The 22,187-nt window shown below is 38.4% G+C and overlaps 1 protein-coding gene across 2 annotated transcripts in view; it reads right to left on the bottom strand.

Annotated features, from left to right (window-relative positions):
* Nucleotides 1-22,187, bottom strand: part of EDIL3 (EGF like repeats and discoidin domains 3) — a 263,797-nt gene that overhangs the window by 45,590 nt on the left and 196,020 nt on the right. For both annotated transcript variants that reach the window (XM_075136303.1, XM_075136302.1), the window contains 3 exons: nt 15,643-15,798; nt 14,419-14,563; nt 8,671-8,855 (listed from right to left, as the gene is read on the bottom strand). In XM_075136303.1, the coding sequence (XP_074992404.1) occupies nt 8,671-8,855; nt 14,419-14,563; nt 15,643-15,798 (486 nt within the window). The remainder of the gene's footprint in view (nt 1-8,670; nt 8,856-14,418; nt 14,564-15,642; nt 15,799-22,187) is intronic.

The following is a 22,187-nucleotide window of genomic DNA, read 5'->3' as shown; positions in this document are numbered from 1 at the left end:
AAAACAGCACAGTCCAGTTAAAAAAGCATCAAGCTATCAGAAAGCAGAACTGGACCAGTTCCACTCTATTCTTTTGCTTTCATCCTGCACTGGCTTTTTTCTCATCTGTTTTTACATCAGGTATATTTTGCTGCTTAAAGATACTTGACCTTGTCAAGGTCGCTTCGGTGGTTCTCTCCCTCATCTGTATTTTCTTTGTCATCCTTTTGTCTTGCTGAGACTGAAAGTATTGTGGGGCGAGAATTGTGTCCAATTGTGCTTGAGTCTAAAACTAATTCAGAAGTAGCTACGAAAACAATGAACAGTTTTATTAGGAAAAAGTGGATGCTATTTTGAAACACTGCCATGGAAGAAGGCGGCACAAATAAGAAACTCATTTGCATCCCTTCCTTATGTATTCCTATCTAGCCAATTTTGTAGCCATTTTGTTATTTTAAGAGAGGGCAAGGAAAATATTGTTTTGTTTCACAAATAGAGACAGAACATTATTTCAAATCAGTGGAAAGGATAGGTAGGTAAAACAGGCAGGAATTTAAAACAATGAAAAACTAACGTCTTTCCATTAAAATTTAATGCATGCCATTTTCAGAAGGTTCTGCTATTGGCGTCAAGTAAGAGCAAAATTTCCAGTGTAAATACACAGTAACAAGAAATACTTCAGACTCAAATCCTATGTACATCAAAATTCAGAACAACCAGAGAGTTTTCACTTACACGCCAGGATTTTTTAAAGCAAGATCAAAAACTGTTATTGTAATAGGAAATGGGTCATTATTCAATTTAACTTTCATCTGCAGGGGAGTCACACACAGGGAAAAACTACAAGTCAGTACGGGAACTGACAGTACTCTCTTGCAATGCTTTAGAGCTAGTCATAATTCAACTGTTTATGGAAACTTCTCAAGTAATTTTTGGTAGTGATGATGAATTTGTTATGTTTCAGAGATAGGCTCTGGAACACTGAGTTAACCCCTCATTTTTTGCTGAAGACTTAACAGAGAGCATAAGGGAATATAATTTACTGAACAGAGTAGGACTTTGTGCAATGAAATATTTTTCTCCTATAAAATCTTAACCATAGCTAATATACCGTTCAGACGGACTCTTTCCTTTGTATCTGTTTATGGAGGTGTTGTCATGCAAATTTTATCCCAGGAAATAACCATGCTGTATTTATTTGTTGCCTATTTCCTGGACACCTTGCAACAAAGAGCTTCTGTACTCTGCCTCTCCTTCTAAGAATCAACTTGTATTTGGCCAGAGTAAAATCAGTGATTCTAGCAAGACTCTAGACTTCTTTACCTAAATGATAAAATACAGCCTAAATACACCATTGAAAAGGCAAAATAAACCAAGATTTCATGCTGCCTTATTTAATTTCAAGGCTTAAATTCAATTACCACTATAAACATTTCCATAAAATGAATTGCAGAAGAAAGCTTTGCAAAGTCAAAAGCAATTTAGGAAGGGCAATGCTGAAATGCACAATTTAGTGACATTATTAATGTGAATAATGCGTTTAACTTGAAATGATTTGGGGCAAAAACTGGGTTAGAGTTCGACCTCTGGAACGGCCATCAAATATTTGCTGGTAGGTAACTACAACTTGGAAGTGAAGGCATACCTCTTAATACCATTTCTCTAAGCTATGTGTTTGTTAGTAGTGTTAAAAAAGCATTGGCAACATATGGAGAGATCAGAATTTAAAAAAAAAAAAGAAAGAAAAAAAGCTTGCTGTTCATTTCGAGCTACACACTGTCCTAAAGGCAAACAGTGATCATCTAGTTGCAAACTTAAGTCTATGGTTTATGGGCAAGAGAAGGAGTCAGTAACGTGACCTCTTTGGCATTTTAGCCTAGGCAGTGTGAAGTAGGTAAATTTAACGGTGAGCAATTTAGAAGCCGGGTATCTCTCTTTACCTGCTTTTGTCTTTGACTAAATCACTTGGAACTATTTGTCCATTACTACCTTATTCTACCACTGGCTGCTTTTTATAGGGAAATTTATCTATAGTGTGTTTCTGGCAAAGTGTGGAAAACAGAAGATCCATATTAATAATTTAATCACAACCCACCCTGTTATGTTGCTGCATTCTGTGAACTATCAGACTGTGTGAACAGAATATTACTCTGCGAAGCTCCTCATTGAGGTAAGCATAAGGCTAAGGAGATGCCAAAGCTGAGTGTCCAAGTTAAGACCTTCAAGCAGAAAATGACAGCTGCCTTGCCAAGAACCACAAGAAAAGAAAAAGATGACTTTGAGTTGAAAAGATAAAATGACCAATATTGACTACAAATATCTTTCAGTATCCCAATAAAAAGCATGGCACAAGGAAAGGTTGATCTCTGCATAACTTGTCTTTTGCCATCTGAAAATGTAATACATGAGAACTCACTTTTCTGCTTGTAAGAAATTATAATTAAAAAACAATACCAACTTTGCATCTGAAGAATGAGAGAGACCTTTTGTTGCTATACATGTAAAGGACATATTGATTCCTCTCCTGATCTGTTGGTGATGGCTGTGGCTTATTGAAGCTGTGGAGAAAGATACATGCCCTTTGTTTATAATGTGTTATAATTAAGCCTACAATTCCCATAGAATACTGTATCTTTCAAAGACCAGTCACAACACACTACTTAGCAGTCCAAGCCTTCTAGAAGTCATGTAATTTCCTCGTTATGTTAATTACTAGATTGGTCTTAAGCTAACATTTTATTCTATTCCAATTTTGGGTCTTTCAAGTCCTTTTTTAATTAAGATGTTGTTAAGCATTTTCTTTTTTTCCAGAGTGTGGGTGTTAAAATAAAATATTTAAGCTGGTGGACAGACAGCTGGTTACTTTAACCAGTATTGGTATTAATGCTTGCTTTGCTAACAACACAATTCAAAAGATAATTAAACGATCCACACAATTTTCTCCTTATAAGTTGTTTTCAGCATTTAGGAAATGCTACAGTATAGTGATTTCCTATCTAGTAAGCCTCTGCAGAATTCATTACAAATAAACAGGTTAATACAACAAAAAAGGAGAAAAAGAGGCAGGTGCAATAATAGACGAGAAGCAAATACCACATGAGAGACAGGAAACAACATTCCTTTTTTTTAGTGGCAGAATGAACAACAACATTAAAATAAGCTCAGCTAACCAATATGAGATGAAAAATAATGATGTTCTCTTCCCATATTAAAAAAGGGAAGGATTCACCTCGCGTAACTTTCATCATTCAAAAATTCATCTTCTAGTTTAAGCTAATTGTCTATCTCTCTGTGGCTAACAGAGTAAAGGTATATTTCCAGGGTGATTCATAATAGGAAATGTAAGTCTCTTACTTAGGGTAGGATGAATTATTCCCTGATAGTGCTGTCCTCTTTCCATTGACTATAGAAGGAGCCTAAGCAAATAATTACAATTAGATATTTTAAGATATCTATAAATTGCATATGTAAATTTTATATATTGAATCTGAAAAATTAAAAATTACTGTATTTTAGTCCCTTTGCATCAGGTTATATAGCCAATAACTTGGTGAGATGCAAAAAAAGGTCTGGGTTGTCTCTCTAGGCTCATGTTAGCTGTGCTCTGCATGAGGCTGCTGGAGCTGACATAGCATTAGGCATAGTTACCCTCTGTCTTCTCTTAATCCTCATTTATCTTAGTATTTGGACAATTTCAGTGGTGCAAAGCACTGCCCAGTTTTGTAAATATTGGAAAATCTACTTTCTGTAGGAGTGGTCTATAAGAAGGACTGAGCAGAAGCTGGGTCTGGGTTAGCCTTTAAATAACATCTCTTTTATTTGATCACTTAGAAGCTTAAACACTGTAAATAAATGCTGGACAATGAAGATAAGTAGATCCTATGATGGCATGAGACTTTGTAGATTGAGATGGTTTTGCATCTATATAACAAGAAGTGAGTAAATATTTGGAATACCATTTTGCCTTTGTTTTCAAACAAGAGACTTTGTGATGTATAAAAGATGATCATGTATTAAACTGGAAGAATAAGTCAACTACAGCACTGAGACAATTGTTTTCTAACGGTGTTGATGAAAAATCTCAGTAATATTGTCTAATACTGGAGATTAGGTTGGCAGGAAAATACCCAACCCAACCCAACCCAACCCAACCCAACCCAACCCAACACTACTGGCAATTATCACATTTTAAAAATGTGTAGGTTTGCCAATCTTCAAAAAATCTGTTATCTTTACCAGCAACTGGTTTTTCCCTAATAGTGCTTGGCTGATTCCATCACATACAATCAGCAAGAGAAACATTAGAACAAGACATTGCTTGTTGCTCCACTCTACTATTTAAGGGATGGTAAGTATATATAAGAACTGTGAATAAACTGTATTTCCCATGCACATCAAGCTGCAGAACCTTCCACGAGCTTTGCAGCAAAATACAAGCTAAGCAAACAGATGAAAGTAATTTTTGCACTGAGTAAACTGTTTTAAAGTTTCAAGTACAACTAGAAACATAAAACTACTGCAGTGTTGCTGGTGACCTGAAGATAATAGGGAGATATAAAAAGAACCTCAGCAGGCTTCCAAGAGGGGCATCCTTTTCATCCAGCTGTGCTTTGTAGACGTACAGGCCTTCAAAAAACCCAGCACAGCACTGGTTTTAAGATAAAAACTACCAATACCCATGTACAATTAGGAAGTTAGAACTAGGATAACATACCAAACAATCTATGCAAAGGAGATGGTTGGGAGGGAGAAGAAAGCTCCAGGTGTTTGGAGACACCAAAGGAACTGAGATGCCTCAGTTGCAAGGAATATTGCAGAGGATGGTAGATCAGAGAAACAGCATCAGAGAAATTACTTGCTGAAACACCAGGCAAAGGACAAACGGGCAAAGGCATTAAAGTACAAGGTGTTGCTGTCCTTATTAGGCAGTGAGAGAGAGTGGGAAATCAATACAATGACGATATGGCATCTGCTGATCTAGCAGAAACAAGGAAATATTTTAAAACACCAAAACTTGACTAACAGTAAATAGAGAAAAGGGAGTTTAAGCCGCTGTCCTGATTTCATAATTTATAACTGCAGAAAATTCATAGTAGAGTGGGAATGGATTTTGAGGAAAATGTTAATTCTTTTGAATGATAGTGTCGGCTAGGAAAATGAGATACAGAGTGGTGAAAATCTGTTTACAAGAGCAGTCACCAAGCATCTGAGAGGATGCATCAGTAGGAATCATTTCAAATAAACTTTATAGCCTCATTCTGGGCATAAGGCGGGAAGTAATTTAACACTTCCTTTAATGTCAAATAACTGAAGAAATGGGAAGTGGGGTGATCGGCTGGAATGACAGTCCTGGACTGTGTCCAGGAGGAGCAGAAGCACTCCCTAAACTGGCAAAGCACCCTCGTCATGGTAGTTCAGCAAGAGACCCCAGGAAAGCCTGTGAACGGGTTCATGGTAGCAAATGATGCTGACAAGCAAATCAAAGTAATGAGGGAAAGGGACTGCCTTGAAGGAAAGTGAAGTTTAGGCTTTTCTTTCTTTTGTCAGTAATTAACCAGAAATGCTTTACCTCGCTTAGTTTATGCTAAGTGTATACATAATTACGGGAAGCAAACCATTACTTTTTTTTTTTTAATTTCACTTCCCCACCTCCCCCCAGCCTTTAACTTTACTGTTATTCAGATAATTTCACAGACGTGTCTCCAAAGGAAGGGAATCCCTATAGAAAAGTATTCAGAAGCAGAGAGAGTTGCTGGAACTGATTATTTGCATTCAATGCGGTACCATCCTGAACAGCTACGTTGTTCTGTGTCACCAAACTGCAGATATTTCAACTGCGATGAGTACAGGGACACTAAAGAGGCAGGTTACCTAAGCTGATGGAAGCTCCTGTCCTATGAATTAGGCCAGGTAGCTGACATGGCTTCTGCAGCATCATCGTTAAGGGAATGCCAAGAGTACCCTTGAGCAAGTGCCTGGGGGAATTCAGACCCAGATTATGGCTGAGCTGGAAAAGTACGATTTTGGTCATCTAATCTCATTAACTTTTTCCCCACATCACAAAAATACTTTCTTCCATTACTAATGATGGTGTTTGGTGGAAAGGAGTGTTGTGTGGGGAACCTGGAGCTCAACAATGGCAGCACCAGTAAGGTCGGTATTCTTCTTGAACCCAAAAATACACAGTCTGTGTGAGGAGCCACATAATACTTCATATTCCTGCCCTCTGGAGCTAAATTATGGATGTAGCAATCCAGAACACTTTAAAACAAAGGGCATACTTGTTAATGGCTACATTTTAGAATACATAGAAGTGTCAGCATTTTCCTTTTTGACAGGAAACCGAGTAAAACAACCCCAGCTCATGATGGAGAAGAATTTATCTCTAGGGTTCGTCCAAAAGTGCTGTGAACTGCCCATAGTAGCAAGTAGCATTTATGCACATGATGCAAACATCACCTCTCAGCAACCATTATCTCAGCAGGCACTCCAAGATATGTGTCAGCACACAAGCTTTCAGAGGACCAGTTGATAGCAATGGCATTTTGGCATGGATCCCCCAAAATAACTGTAAGTCAGAACAGATCTGTTCAAGTCATCCACACACCACATACTACAACAATAATTGTTAAAGGCATTCAGTAGGCTTTTACCCGATTTTATAGGCTTTCTAGTGAAGATTACAGAAGATAAACCAAATAAGGCATGTGGAGAAAATTCAATAGGCATGGAAGGCTAACACTGTGAAATATCATATTGGTAGGCCAGCTACTTTAGCAAAATCCAGAAATCCATGTCTTTCTTTAAGCCCGTTTTAGGGTACCATGGCATTGCTATTGGGATCATTCCTTGTAATATGTAATTGCTGAGGGTAAAAAGCTTACAAATGAGTTTGCTTTGACATGCTTTTTCTTACAAATGTGTTTTGACTAAACTCTATGAAAGCAGCATTATGATAAAATTGCAGTCAGTGTGTTAAAAGGTTACAATACAATACTTTACGTTTTAAAGAAAAAACAGCAAAGAGAACAACAATGAACAGATGAATTTAAATGATAGGCATGTCTTTCTTACAGAATCATTACCTAAACTTGAAGCATGTGAGCCCATCTCTACTCGTGGACTGAATTAAAAACAATCAGCCTATAGGACAAGTTAACAATCAGTTTCAGCACTGAAAAAACAAGTGGTTTTAATACCACCTGTTTTTTTTCAAACAAGAAATGTTATCATACTCTTTTGGAAAAATATTGTAAGTATAATGACCAATAACTAAATTGGTCATTTTCCTGTGAAGTTACCGAACTCATATCATAGCCATATGACAAATAAAATAAAAGACAAATATTTCTTCACAACTTTCTTTTGACCAGATAAAAAAAAGGATGCCTGATACTTCAAGGACTTGCAGAGACCGTGCAAATGGTCAGATTCAATTTGAAGGTTCAGGTAGGTTCAAGTACAGCAAGACTTAGAACAGAATGGAAAACTTTAGAATGTAAGAATTAGCTCTGCAGCCCCTTGCCATCTCTAGTTAATTAAAAATCTACTGTCACCCACAGGAGGAATAACACATCACAGGATATTTCTGTGGAGACTCTGCACACCCTTGGTTTCTTGGTATCACTGATAGGGCTAAATATGATAAAACTGCCTCTCTTTTACGTGGAGAAACATTTTCATCTGCTTCTCCACCGTAAAACACAGCAATAAAATCTTCCTCCTCTCCAGAAGTTACTAACTGCTGTTTCAACAAGCTGCTCTAAAAAACTTTCAACAAATCCCATGATATTCAGTTACTCAAAAATTAAATAGACAAGGCAATTGCCCCTTCCTTTCAGTACATGTGTAAACTTGGAGAAAAGATAGTAATCATATTGCTAAATTGCTTAGCAACTGTAGGTAAAAAAGCTAATATGTCATAATTTATATGTGAAAAGATTGCGGGGGGTTAGTCGCCACGTCTACTGCTATTGAGCTTCCCACTGAGAACTGCACTGCAAACTGGCAGCTGACTCAAAAGACTGCTATTTTCAACAGTTCAAAAAATGTAAATGTATCAGCGACTGGTCAAACAGGCTTCCATACTGGTGATTTATTGCAATCTTTCACATTAGCATACTACTGACTTGTATAAATCACTCCCAGGCTGAAAACAACCCCTGTGCACAGCTTTATAATGAATTCAAGTGCTGAATCAGTCTTGCTAGCTTCAGAGCAATGTCGGAAGGTAATTTTTAGCAGTCTCAATTAGACAAAGGTAATTTCTATGGGCCAGATTTGCTAACGTGCACAAAGCTGAAGTGAATATGCTTTTCCAGGGAGCTTTGGAAGAACAGAAGGGGAGAAAAAATATCATTTATCTCTCAACAAAAGAGGAGAAGCCAGTGAAACAGATCTGCAACTACTATTTGTGTCCATTAACAAAGGAAAATTCATGGCTGCTGGGCAACTTGTAAGGTTTGGCTAGTGGAGGTGAAGGTTTCCCTGAGCAGGGTTTTCTGCAACCAAGGTTCCAAAGACATGAAGATCTGTGTGGGCTTTCATAGCTTCATCATCTACATGCGGCAGAGTTAGGATGGTTACACTCAGAAGCTGAAGAACATGAGTATAATCCTAAACCAGTCAACCCTCCCCATACCTGAAACACAAAGAAGATAAACGTTTGGGAAAACGTCTGTGAAACTTTACCTGCAACCACTGTGACTGGTCATTGTGGCCAGAGGTCCAGGCATTAACTTTGCCTTGCTTGTCCAGCCGGGCTTTCCTGGGCTCCCAAGTGAACATGTCCATGTTGAGTGTTCGGAAAACACTGGAGGCAGTAATTTGGTAGTCCTGTATATGTCCTGATTTCATCCCCAGGGGTTCAGAGCAACCTGGAACAGCAAAATAAGATCTGTGACACTACCTACTTATTTCTGTAAGTGGTCGAGGTTTTCCGTTATGGAAAAGAAAACCAGCAATTCTCGGAGAAAAGGTTTTAATCAAGACTATTGTTGGAGGAAGTTGCAAACAAACAAATGAAAAATAGCCAATTCAGGGCACTTTATTTCAACACTACCTTGGAAGAATCAAAAACAAGATCGAGAATTCAATGTATTTTATCCTGGCATAAATTTATGAAGGCAAACAAACAGAAAAGATGACTTTTGTCTCTTCTTATCTTGGTTTTATTTTCCTGTCCAGCAGCTTGCTATTGTTTCCCCTATTCGGTTCGATTTTATCATGCTTTTAAGCCGTATCACATGAACCATGTGCTTGCCTACTGAGGAAACATTAATTTTTCTTAAAGCCACTGCTGAAGTAAAATGTCCATAAGTGCTGAGCCTTCTACACTTTTGAATTACTTGACACCCAGCAAAAAACTTAGAAAGCCCCAACGCCCACTGACAGTGGAAGACTACAAAAAAACAATTGTGAAGGAAGGAGAATATAGGAGATAATCGCTTAGGAGAAATCAAGTGTTAAAGACTTATTTGTTTAAGCCAGATGGATGTCCCACATCACTGAATTATTTTGATTGTAGCAAAAGATAGATCTTGGGCTTCTCCTTTCTCTTTTGGGTGTCCATGGAAAAAAAAAAGAAATTAATAGTGAGTCTATGTTCGTCTGCCATGCTATTTTAGACTGGGAACAGAGAAGGTACATTTGGACCCAGAGGAGAGAGGAAGCAAGCTGACAGCAGGAGAGACACCCTTCCATAGCAGCACTGTAACAACAGTACAGGAAGCCAAGGGAGGTAGATGAGCTGCATGGTTTTAAGATTAAAAAAGATAAGGAAAAGAGAGGCAAGTCAAGTAGCTAAGAGTGAGAGGGCTGCTAAGAGGTCAGGAAAGGGATGTATGGCTGGGTGGAGTAATGTTTGATGGTTGTTTGAGGAAAAGGTGAAAGATGGGGATGGGAACATAAAAAGAAGCAGTTTTCTCATTTTCTTCCTACCCCAGCTATCAAAAATCTGCATATGTGCGGTTTCCCAAAGTTTTCACTTCACAAATTTGGTGATCCTACTTAGTTCAGTAGTTGACCTGGCGCAGTTAAATTGCAAATAGTATTTTAACATACTCTAACTCATTGAGTGAGAGTGTGCCCAGGATCGAACACACCTGGTTTTGGAAGCAGTGCATCATCACTGTGAATGCACAGAACCTTGACTTTACGTATCGTTGGGAAGACAGAGGTTTTCCACCTGACACTCAGATCCCACTTCGCTGAACTGGTTCCTATCAGGTAATAATTTGCTGAGTCACCAGCTGTGTTTCTTAAAGCGCACATGTAAGTCGTGAAGGCTTTCCTGCTGGGACTGTGACCCTGCTCAGCTGGTGTCTCTTGACAGAGCCAGAGCACTGTGTGACCACCTACATCACCTTCAAAGTTTTTATTTTGTTTTTCACTTTAGTTGAGTTAGATATCAAAGCTGGTTCTCTTTTTCTTTCCTCCACATTTCCTCCACAGTATGTTTATCCAGATTTAAAGACCTGACTCTTTTTTAGTTTCTTTGATATTATTGGCAAAGACCTTTTGGTCAGATTCTGCTTTCGGTTTCTCCCATAGGTTTAACACACAAAATTAAGTGGAATTATTAGGGATTCAAATCAGGAAGGTAAGACCAGCCCCTTTGTGGGGGGTCTAACAGCAGGGGCAAATGCATATTACCAGAGACAGATAATAATAATATGCTCTTCAATGTAGTAAAAACTGTATTTAAAGTTTGAAATACTGACATGTTTCATATTAAATTAAAAAATAAACAGAAAACAGAGGTAATTTTTGAAAAAAACCCAACCTTTCAGAACCGATTCTCAGTGCACAAATGGAAATTGCACAGCCTTGTCTGTAGAATGAACTACCTAGTTCAAAACAACAACAAAACAATTTTCCTCGGAGTAGGAGGGAGCAATTGATAGCACAAATGAGAGAGACTCATCTGTTGCTTTAGAGAAGGACTTGGCTGATTATTCAATTCCGAAGTATCACTCCAGAATCACAAGGGCTGTCAGCAGGAATGTTTCATCTGAGGAATCTGAAGGAGGTTCCTGACATAAAAACGGGGTTGTCGCAACTGTTTTTCAGTGCTGGTCCAATCCATCAAAAATAGTTCTATCTTTTCTGAGTATTATTATTGATTTATGAAACAACAGATGTGTCTGCTTGTGTGTCTGTGCATGCGTGCATGCACTAATGGGATAATGGGATCCTCCGAAGGGAGGAGGAAGACAGTTGTTAAAGGTAACAGGAGAAAGTGAGAAGCACAATGAGAACCAGAAGAGACGAACGTGATGCACACCAGTGGCAGAACAATGTCTTAGTGCTGTGTCACAGAAAGCAATGGCAGACCCGGTCGCTTCCAGCTCCTATGGCACCTTGCTGCAATGACAGAAAATAACGACTCTTTTATTTTGACAGGCAAGCTATAACCTAGAGCATAAAGGACAGAATCATCAAACTAGTACAAAACTTTGTGTCTGTAGATAGTCATCCCTCACAGAAGTGTATTTATAATAATGCTCATGACTGCCCAGGGCATCTCCTCTTCACTGCACTGTATCTTCTTTAAATTTGCTTTGCAATGTCCCTGCAAAAGGATTCAATCTCCCTTCCCATTTTTACAACCTGTTAAAGTTAGTGGGAGCTGATGTAGACATACCTATGGCTATGCTCAGTGGAGCATCTTAGTTCAAAATGTTTGAGTTGCTGTGGATATCACTATCTGTGATATCTGATAACTCTGTATGTTTAAACCTATCCAGGTATAAGTTTGCCGTTACTTCTTATTTGGTCTAGCTCAATGGAACAGGAGCAGTGAAATAATGAAGATGAGTGTGGATTAGCATCTGAAAATTGAAAGAATCCACATGAAGGTTATTCTCTGTTGACTCTTCTGCGGGCACAATATTTTACTCTTCAATCTGCATCCGGTACCGTGCCCCTCATCTACTGCTTCTTTCAAAAAGCTCAAACCGTCAAAGCAAATATTAAACATCCAATGCAGTGGAGGCAAAACCACAAATGAATCTGCATGCAAAGGTCTACACATGTCTTGTCTTGGGCCAGGATTCATGCAGTATTGGCAAAAGCATCATAGGTCAATTATTTGAGGGGCAAAGGTGATTTTCTTTTGATTAATACTGTGATATTTTTATTTTCTGACGATCAAGAGATTTTAAAAATTTTCTTCCTATTAATGAACATAGGATTCCCTTCCAGATTAGATAGCGCTGAAGATGAACAAGGGGAGGGGAATCTAGTATAAATGCAGATGTTACGAAGTCTCCTTGTGTGTGAGGTTGTGTGAATGGTACCTATAGGTACTGTTAGGATAGAGAAATAGTTACCAGAGAACAACATGCCAAAAAGAGGAAAATTGCATGCTCAGAAGATGCTATAAGTCTCGCAAGGATGACTAAGTTCTGGGGACCAGCATCCCTCTGGAAGAACCGACAAACTCAGAACACCAAGAATTTGCTGAACTGGTACACAGCCACCAACATACACGAGCATCAACAATGTATGACACGGACTGCATGCAAGGAGGCAGAGCCTGCTATATGCAGATGTTTGAGTGTGTGAGTGAACTGCATGAGTGACTGTGTTGTGAGAACAGTTATCTGTTTTTTAAAACAACAGCTTGATGCTACTATTAGTAACAGCTTAATGAATAAAGGCATTCTAATAAACAGTAGCTGTGATCTGTTTCTCCCACCACATCAATACTGTATGAAGGGAAGGGAATTTACAACACAGAGATGTGCGAAACACGAGTAAGGCAGGAACACAAGGCCATGAAAATTAATGCCTAATTTATTGATGGCCAACTCCACAAGCATTGATCGTGGTTTTCAATAAGATCTGACCACAGGTCCTGGTAAGTAAAGCTATTTATGAGCCTAGAGCAGATTATATTGAACATTTTCCTGAAGTTTGTCCTAAGAAAGAATTAGTTTTTATGATGATCTGGTGCAGGAAGACAGTCTCCCTCCCTTCAGCAGTGACTCTCTTCTCTAGCATCAGAACTTGTTAGAGAAGCTAGACCTCTTAAAGTGTTTTTCTGCCTAAGACAGACCACCTGGAATTAGAGTGAATTAGTCTGTCGTTATGTATAATTATACTCTTCTTTCAGTAAGATTGAAATTGTTCTGCTGAGCCTTGGCTGCCTGCAGTTCTAAGGAATGATGACCTTGAAACTGTTAGGAGACCACTGAAATGAATTCACTTCAGTAGCTTTCACAGTTCTTTGAGCAAAACAATTCCTGGTCATTCTGGCAAGGACTTACTCTAAATTGTGGTTCCAGAAATGGAAGACATTAAAAAAAAAATCTAATAGACTAAAGCAGCTAGACAGAATTTTCTATTTACTCTCAAAGCTATCTATATTGGAAAAGGGCTACAGTGAGATTAATGCATTAACTTTTCATTTCTGAATCTGGTTTTGATGCCACTAGAGGACTAAGAATTATTTAACTCCAGCTGTTTTGATATATCATTCGTGAACTGGATGACTATTGTTTGTACAGTAAGCAGGCAGCCACATAAAAATCATTCTTAAGTGAATTCAGTGGAGCGCTCCCACCGGTAAAAGGTTGATCTCTTGAAAAAGATAAAGAATTTACATGCTTTACTGAATTTGTAAGGGAACATGGTTCTTGCAGAGAGTGGCTAGAGGTCAGGCTTTACATTTATGAGCTATAACTTCTGCTACTACAAACCTTAAGAGGGTTTATATTGGCTCCACTTGTTCATTTACTTTTTGCTGCAAATCGCAATCCCTGCTTCTGCTAGAAATCCACAAAACAAATCTTGACTGAAGCAGTCCAGCAGAATATATCTTACTGCACTTTGAGTGGTCCTCGACGGCAGCTGGAGCACCCCCTGAGGATGTCGCACAGCACATCGGCGTGGTCACCCAGCACCAGGAGAAAGTACTCAAATCAGCTTTGATGCCTGCTTCTGCTGCGCCTCTGCTGTACAGCACTGCACAAACAGCTTCGGCTCTCAGAAACCCTTTTCAGCGCTTAGTTTAGCCTGTGCTGAGTGTAACTGTGAGTTGGAGGCTCTCTGTCTCATGGTCTGCTTAGGATGTAACATAACGGGTTGTTGATAGCTGTTGATAGTTATTAAAACTGCTATAAATGATCTTTTCTAGGCCGCATGTAATTGGAGGCCAATGTGCACAGAAAGATTGACGAAGTGTTATTAGGTTGCTACCACATTACCCTACTACTATTACTGCCCTACCGCAAGCAACTATTGTCACTTACATCATTTAGGTAAGTGTTGCTGCTTATATCGTTTACATAAAAAGAGATAAGTAACTGTCTGGATAAACTCAGCCCTGCCAACTGCATTTCACCAGGAATAAGGCGCCCGCGGTTTAGACCTCGGGCACAAAAATGTGCTGCTTGATGGTTGGCTTCTGAGATGCGGTGATTGCAGAAAACCCACCTGACAGTTCACAGCCGAGAAGTTCCATTCTCAACGTGCAGTGTCTTCTGCACACCTGAGGATACAGCCGTACGTACTGCGACTTAATTGGAGGGGTGAAGGAGTTAGCGTACGGGGTGTTGTTGTCCACGTTTCCACGAAACACCTGTGATAAAATGACATATTCATAAAAATGTGCCAGGAGGATTACTGGAGGTTCAGTTGATTTCCATGCCTCAAAAATATCTGTGTTCTTCTCACTTTCCTTGCAAATTTCTCTGTAAGTTTTTCCCAATTAGAGGCTGTTTTATAATTTCTAGTGCCCAGCATACGAGTTTTTAAACAAAACATACTGCCATTGGCTTGTATTTGCCACCTGTGCTGAATCAGGACCTCTACCTTGTCACTCCTAGAAACTGAACCTACTAATGCAACCAAATTATGTCTTCTTTTCTAATTAGTGTATTAAATAGTCCCAATTCAATTTAGCCTGCCATTATTTATGCTGATTGACATTTATTTTTTTCCCTCTACTTCAAGAACCTAATCCAACTCCCACTGAAGTGCACTGTAACCCTCCCATTGATCACACGGGGAGTAAAATTAAACCTATAAGCATTCTTCTATTCACTCCTCCCTCTAACCAAATATGCTTGTACTTTGTTTTCTTCCCTCATTATATACCTCTTCACGCAGCATTTTAATTTCCTAATAGAGAAACTATGTCTAATGCTGCAAAGTGCCTCAGTTCTATCTTAACTGTCAGAGTAAAGGGATTTTTGCTGCTTCGTATGCGCAACTCTATAAAAAGTAAGTGGTAACTATCAACTGTAAACACATACTTCCCACTGGATGATACTGGTTGTGCAGTACAGAGATTAGCATTGATGAATGGATTCTATGCCTTTAAGGGTTAACACTAATCTGCCAATGTAATAAAACTAAATTGAAAACAGAGTAATGAGTAATTACTGGTAAACTAATTAAAATGAAAATCAGTTACGTGTAATAAACAGGATTATTCTAGCCTTGGGACATAGTATTTATACAACCATCAATTAAAGTATAAGAAATTCTTAGCAGACAGAAAGTCCAAATTTATTGATGTGTATTTTTCAGAGAAAAATAGTATCAAGGCCACCTATATCATACTGTCAGGCAATTATGCTTATCTACTAGAGATACGTCATACTTCTGAAGGCAGCTAAACCACAAGACGTATTCATATAGATGACTTAATCTTACCATATCTTCATTTGTGCCTTTTACTTTGTACATTGTCCATGACTTCCCATCATTACTGTATGCAATTTTGTAAGATTTTACATATTCTGGACTTCCAATCCTCTTGGCTCCTTGAGTTATAACTCCAGTGACTCGCATCTTCTTCTGCAGGTTTATCTGAAATAACAGTACAATGTTATCACTAACCATCTGAGGGACGCAATTCGATTCTAGATTCCTTTGAGTCCTTTTTTTTTTTTTTTTAAATGACAGAAAGGAAAAAACATAGCAGTAGCATTTAAATTACTATCTTTATACTTGCATTAATTCCTTTTGCCTTTCATTGTCTACACATAAATAAATGAAAAAAATTGAACCAAAAGCCTGTACTATGCTTACATCTTCATGTGTACATACACACATATATGTTATTGATATACAGGATATTACTGGTGTATTACTGGTGTATTACTGGGATATAGCATATTACTGGTATATAGGATTACTGCTCTACTTTTCCTTTATAAAAAGGAAATGCAACAGTGCAATAATTTACCAAAAGCTGAATATTCTGTTCTATTAGAAGCCAATTTGCAACCCCATACAAAAGAGCTTCAGTTAACTTCAGGTCAAATTTCTTTGTGAAAGTAAAAATACATGGTTGTTCTGTAAAGCAAACAAATAGACCTTTCCTTGCTTCTCACCGAAAATTCATGTATCTAAAGATCATGAAATGCTAATCCCAAAACAGTCAATAGCAAAATATCAATGGCTATCAATGGATATGAACATTCCCTGTGTAGTTGTCTGAGTTGACCTTGACACCTTGAAATACAAAATGAAGATGTATGGAGAGTTCAACAATATTCAGACAACCTTAATTTTGCCTTCTTTATCTATCTATGATATGGAAAGACAACTATATTCTCACAAAATTCAGAATGTGATATTCAGATCAAGGCACCATCAGCCTCGTCCCTGCAATGAAGTCAATCATGAAGCAATCTGTGGCAATTGCACTCCCACCCTCTCGCTGGTAGGCAGCTGAAGTCTGTAACTTTTGCACCAAATGAAGCTTAACATAGAACCGTCATACTGTGAGAATTGTGTGAAGGTGCAGGCAGATGTGTGATAAAAGGAGACTAATGGAAATACCAGAGAGCAAACACTGGGACAATGTAAATAATACATTAAGCTACATTAGCACTTGCCTCCTCCAAATGAATCTTATGTCTGTTCCCCAGTTAGTGGAGCTGACCCAGTGCACTCCCTGCGATTTGGGATAGCAGCCCCAGTACAGCAGTATGGGGAGTCAGAGACAGATCAGGTATCCAATCTGTCCAAATTTGTCAGATATCCAGGCTGTCCAAATACTTTAATCCCTGTATTCTTTACAATGTGGTATCAAGATTTTCTCTCACTTGGTAATGTAATCTAGCCTCTATTAAGGATGTAAGATGATCAAACTTCAGTGTTTCAATATCTTACTGTGTAAACAATGGGGAAGTGGAGAAAGACAGAATTTTACTGCTGTTTTTTTGAGGGAGACTAGCTGTTTCTCTGCTACTCATCTAAAATAGTTGGGATTCTTATGTTTTTCTTCTTGAGGCAAAAGAAATTTCAGTGTAGTTTTACCATAGTTCTCCCTATAAGAAACTAAGAAATGTTCATACTCCATTAGAATAACAATGGGTATTTTAGAGGTTTAGACCCATTGAGAGAGGAGAAGCTGCCTATAAAAGATCAAATTTCTTACAGGATCCTTCTCACACATACCAGGAAAACTCAGGAACGTTTGCAATTGCAATGGGGAGAAGGGACTCACACCAGGAATTTAGACAAGTATAAATTAGAAGAGATTCAGGACTTTTTACAGTCTTGGGAAACCTTCTTTTCCCCCATTTCAGGTTTCCCAGAGAAAAAAAAAAAAAAAAAGACACATTATATTTGTAAGAAGACAGCTCCACAGACTATATCAGCCCCCTAACTAACACAGAATAACATAGAATAGTAACCAGCTGGACATAAAGATTTCTGGAAGTCTCTTATGCAGATTTCGCTCTCTATGTGGAATTTAAGAATATTAATAAACAGGCAAGTAAAACAATTTTTCATATATTTACAAAATTGTTAATAATGTTAATAATAACACCATCTCCAAAAACAAACTAGAAAGCACAGTCAAACAGGAAAGCAGCCATTGATTTATTTGCCTTTTGCATATACTGACTAGTAGTATCTTCACATTTCACTGTTTGGGAAAAGGAAGATATAATGCAAAACCAAATAAATTTTCTTTGATCCAGTTATGCATATACCTAATATTCTTTCAGCTTCATTCCCAATGTTTCTTTTTCCAGATAATAATCTTGGGGAGGTTTTTTGGGTGAGAATTTTTATGGAAATTTTTTTCCCCTGTTTACTCAGAAAGAGTAATTTCTAATGAAACCGTGGCTTTAACCACAGGATGTTGTATTCCCAGACTGGCTCCTTTCCATGGCCCAGCCTCCATCTCTAAAGCACAACAAATCAACCACTGCACTTCAAGAAGCAAAACAATGACAAAAAACCCACCCAAAGGTAATCTGCCAAAGAGTTTATTACTATGGTTGAGACTCAAACTTGAAAAAAACAAAAGTCCTACTGAATGAAGGGAAGATTTGGTCAGATAATCATAAAAGTGAAACAAAAATAATGTAATTTTTAAATACTCATTTAATATACATACTGTTTAACCTGTGTTCTTTGGGTTTCAGGAGGTAAAAAGCCTACCTTTTTTCTGCTACATACCAGTCTGCTCTATACCCTTATCTGGATATCTGTACGCATAAGGTATATAATTTTATTTACTTCTCTGTTTTAGTAGACAGAATCTTTTCCTTTAGAGGCTTTCTTGATCGGTATCCATACTCTGAGTCACAGACTGAGCTTTGGCTTTAGGCAGTATTGAGCTTGATATAACACAGGAAATAAAAACAGGATACTGTGTTTTGCAATTAGGTCTACATATTCTGTCAATGTTTGCAGGAAAATCCCAATGAAAGGGAAAAAACCACCGCTTTCAAATGCAGCTTTCTTACATACAAAATCCCCATGGGGCTAACATCACGCCTGTGGTAGCTCCTCTCAGTGCATATGGATACACCAGGAGTTAATTGGCCCTTTGTGTCTGGGTTCTTTTATGTGTTTTAAATTTTTCAAGTCACAGCTTAGCAAAACTCAAAATACTACAACTGTGCAATGACTATAACAAAGCAGGTGCTGAAATCTTTCTTAGTTAATGCACTTCAGTAGGAAGCAAAGTTCCCCACGTGAAATGTGAACTAGCTCTTTTAGCACTAAAAGCATTTTCAAAGGTATTTTTCTGCAGCGCTTGTGAAGAAAAACAGCTTAGGAAGCCCTGCTTTGTGGATTCAGATCTAGGACAGAATGCTATATATTCTAATTACTGGGTGACCGTGTTTTAAAAGAAACAAAGAAGTGAAAATCACCAGGATAAGAACAAGAACGTAACACAAACATATCTTTTTAAAAAAGGTAATAGCGTATTCACTTGTAAAGGACCCCTTATCATTACCTAGATTAACTGGAAAAAATCAAGAATGATAGAAGATCAATAGTATTTTGAGGGATTTACCTCAGTAATTTAAATATTAATGCATGGTAAAGATATTGTAAGAAGATACTTGCATAGAAATTTGAGCAAACTACATACAGCAAAAAACCAGAGACTGATCAGTCCTACCAGCCCTACTTAAATTTAAGGTTATTTTGAGAGTATTGGATTCAGACTTGACACTCGGCCCCTGTCCATGGAGCTGTGTTCAGCCCCAGCTCAGAGGGGGCTCCTGGGTCCAGCAACTTCCATGGGACATCGTTCACCCAACATACGTCAGGGATTTGGCTGCGATGTTCACAAGCAGATCCGAGGACGCCCGTTGCCCTACATCCTCAGGGCATGAAGTAGTTCATGAGATTTGGGTAAGGTGCCGTTTAACACCTACAGGTAATGGAATCTGCCTCAAACAGGTTTTGCATTTCAGTGAGGAAGTTTTCTGGGGCTAGAATGAATGATGAACACTGAATCACTCAGGTAAAACTGCATGTAAAAGAAAGCCAGTAGTCTTGACATCAATTCATTTAAATCTGATGCTACAAGAAATAGATTATGTCTACACAATATATAGTGGATAACGCAAAGTCACCGTGCTGACACTGCGAAAAACTCAGCTAGAGACAGCCACGGCAGTCAACCCAAATTAATAGACAGTGCCGAGGGACGAGATACAACACCTCTGCGGCAGTGCTGTATACACTGTCGAAGGCTGAATTCATGTACTGCCAGTCACTCGGTGCCTTCTATACTATGTCACATAGTCAAAACTAAGTGAAAAGAAAATCACTTGAGGCATGCTCCCTTGAGTGTGGTGTGTGTCTGAGAGCTGGGGAATAAAATCGACTCTATCCGTTTAAAAAGTTCCCAGCAGTCATGAAATGTCTTTTAACCTTGTTCCTTTCAACCACCACAATCATCCTGACTCCATGATTAGATCACTTTTATCATCACAGCAGGTTATAGAGTCATGGCCTCTTTCAACAGGAGAGGAAAAAGTAACCAGCATGCCACGTTTCCTGCTCTCAGCACTGATTCTGTGGAAGTAATTTTCTATTAAACAACTTCTATTGATGTACTAATGTTTTTGACTGCAATGGCTCACACAAATCTGTTTTAGGATGCTAAATCATTCAGTTGTCTACACTGATGAAGACGTAGCCCATCAAGATTTTACTGGAACTTGAAAAAATCCATATCAGAAAGGAAGTAAAACAAATGAAAAAGAGTATTTTCCCAGGAGAAAGTGGCAATATGAACAAGGTAATTTTATGACTTCCTGTAGATTGTACAGTCCATCATTTTCAAAGGCAATTCAGAACCAGTCCTGCAAACCTGCATGGTGTGTGTGCAGCTTCGCTTTTAGGTGTGACTAAATGTAGGACAATCACACAGGAGGGAACTGCTTCATGCTTGTTTTCCATAAACAGTCCAAGGCGCTCCACAAAACAAAGACCAAAAATAACTTCCCAGAATGCTTAACAAACCTTAGAATTGTAGAAAAAAGACTAAATTCACAGTCATAGTATGTCAATGTAACAGAACAGCAGAGATTAGGGACAGCACCAGCGGAAGAAGTTCATATTCCTTTTCAATTTGTGATCAAATATTAGTATATTCAGTGTGCAGAAGGTATGTACTTGACAAAAAGATAAAAAAATCAGTTGCATACATCTCATCTACATTATTACATGCAGGAGAGAAGATGGAGTGACTTTAGGAAGACACCATATGTGATGCTCCCGGCCAGAATAACATAACCATATTCCCCTCATTTGTTATTGCACTATTAGCAATAACACCGCTAACATTTCATACAGAACAGGTTTGTCTGAAAAGCAAGAACAAGACCTTAACAGTAAGCTTCCAAGAAATACTTAGTTTAAAGCCTTCATGAAACATTTGGGTCTTTGAGACTATAAATGTAGTTTTATATGAGCCTTCATTCATAAACAGAAATGCAGTTTATGGAGAACTATGGTGTTTACCTGTTTCAGTTATGAGATACAATAGCACTACTGTAAATAATTCTCCATCTCTTCTAGCACAAAGTATAAATATTTTTACTAATACTCACTATTAATCATATAAAAATGGGGTTGAATAAGGGATCAAGGTTATACTGGCATTTAAAGATTTATTACAGCAACCCTTCCCTGCTGATTTCATCAGTTTTCGAAGGATTGAAATTTAATTTTTTTGTCTTTTTTTTTAAAGTCATAATTCTGATAAAGCTAGATAGAAAGCACCCATAGAAACATTTTCTGATGAAGAATAGGGACACTTGCCAATGGAAATGTTTGTAATAAACTCAGGAAAGGAGTAACCTGACATGTTTCCCTCAATACTGGGAAAGTTAGTGAGCCTGAAAGCTCCTTCCCATGTCTCCTTTTCCATCTTCAAGCACTAGAGGCCCTGAACACAACTGAACATTGCTGTTTCACCCTCATGTCACGTCAAGGGCAAGGGGCTGCAGAGCAGGACGTGGCATGTGATGAGGTTCAGGAAGGTCGGAGCAGGTCAGTTACTATTATCTTCCCCCTTGCAAAGCATTGCTGGCACCTGGACGGAAGGTGCTCATATATCTTGCCTGTCCGTGGCTTTTTGTTACTCGCCTAATCAGCACTGTCAGCAGAGCTTCTCCAGATTTAGTTGAGGGCATTAATGCAGTCAGCACAGTGGCAGTGATATGTGTTTTAACTAGCGTCCAGATTAGGTAACGCGGTGATTTATCCATGGTAGCACTCCAGCTGTTCCTGCCGTTCTGGAAGGGGGTTTATTACTTGGAGAAAAGCCAACATGTTTTATCTCATAATTGTGATAGTCTAGGAGAACTAACATCGTCATTTGCTACAGGTCACTTTACAAATAATAATTCCTAACGTGATTATGGGGTTGTACCTTGCAGACAAACCAATTAAATACTCAGTTATTTTTGGTCCCAGACCCTTTT

The sequence above is a fragment of the Calonectris borealis genome, chromosome Z, assembly GCF_964195595.1.
Source record: "Calonectris borealis chromosome Z, bCalBor7.hap1.2, whole genome shotgun sequence".
NCBI lineage: Eukaryota > Metazoa > Chordata > Aves > Procellariiformes > Procellariidae > Calonectris > Calonectris borealis.
The sequence above is the reverse complement of the archived record's forward strand: the minus strand, read 5'-3'. Positions and strand labels throughout refer to the sequence as shown.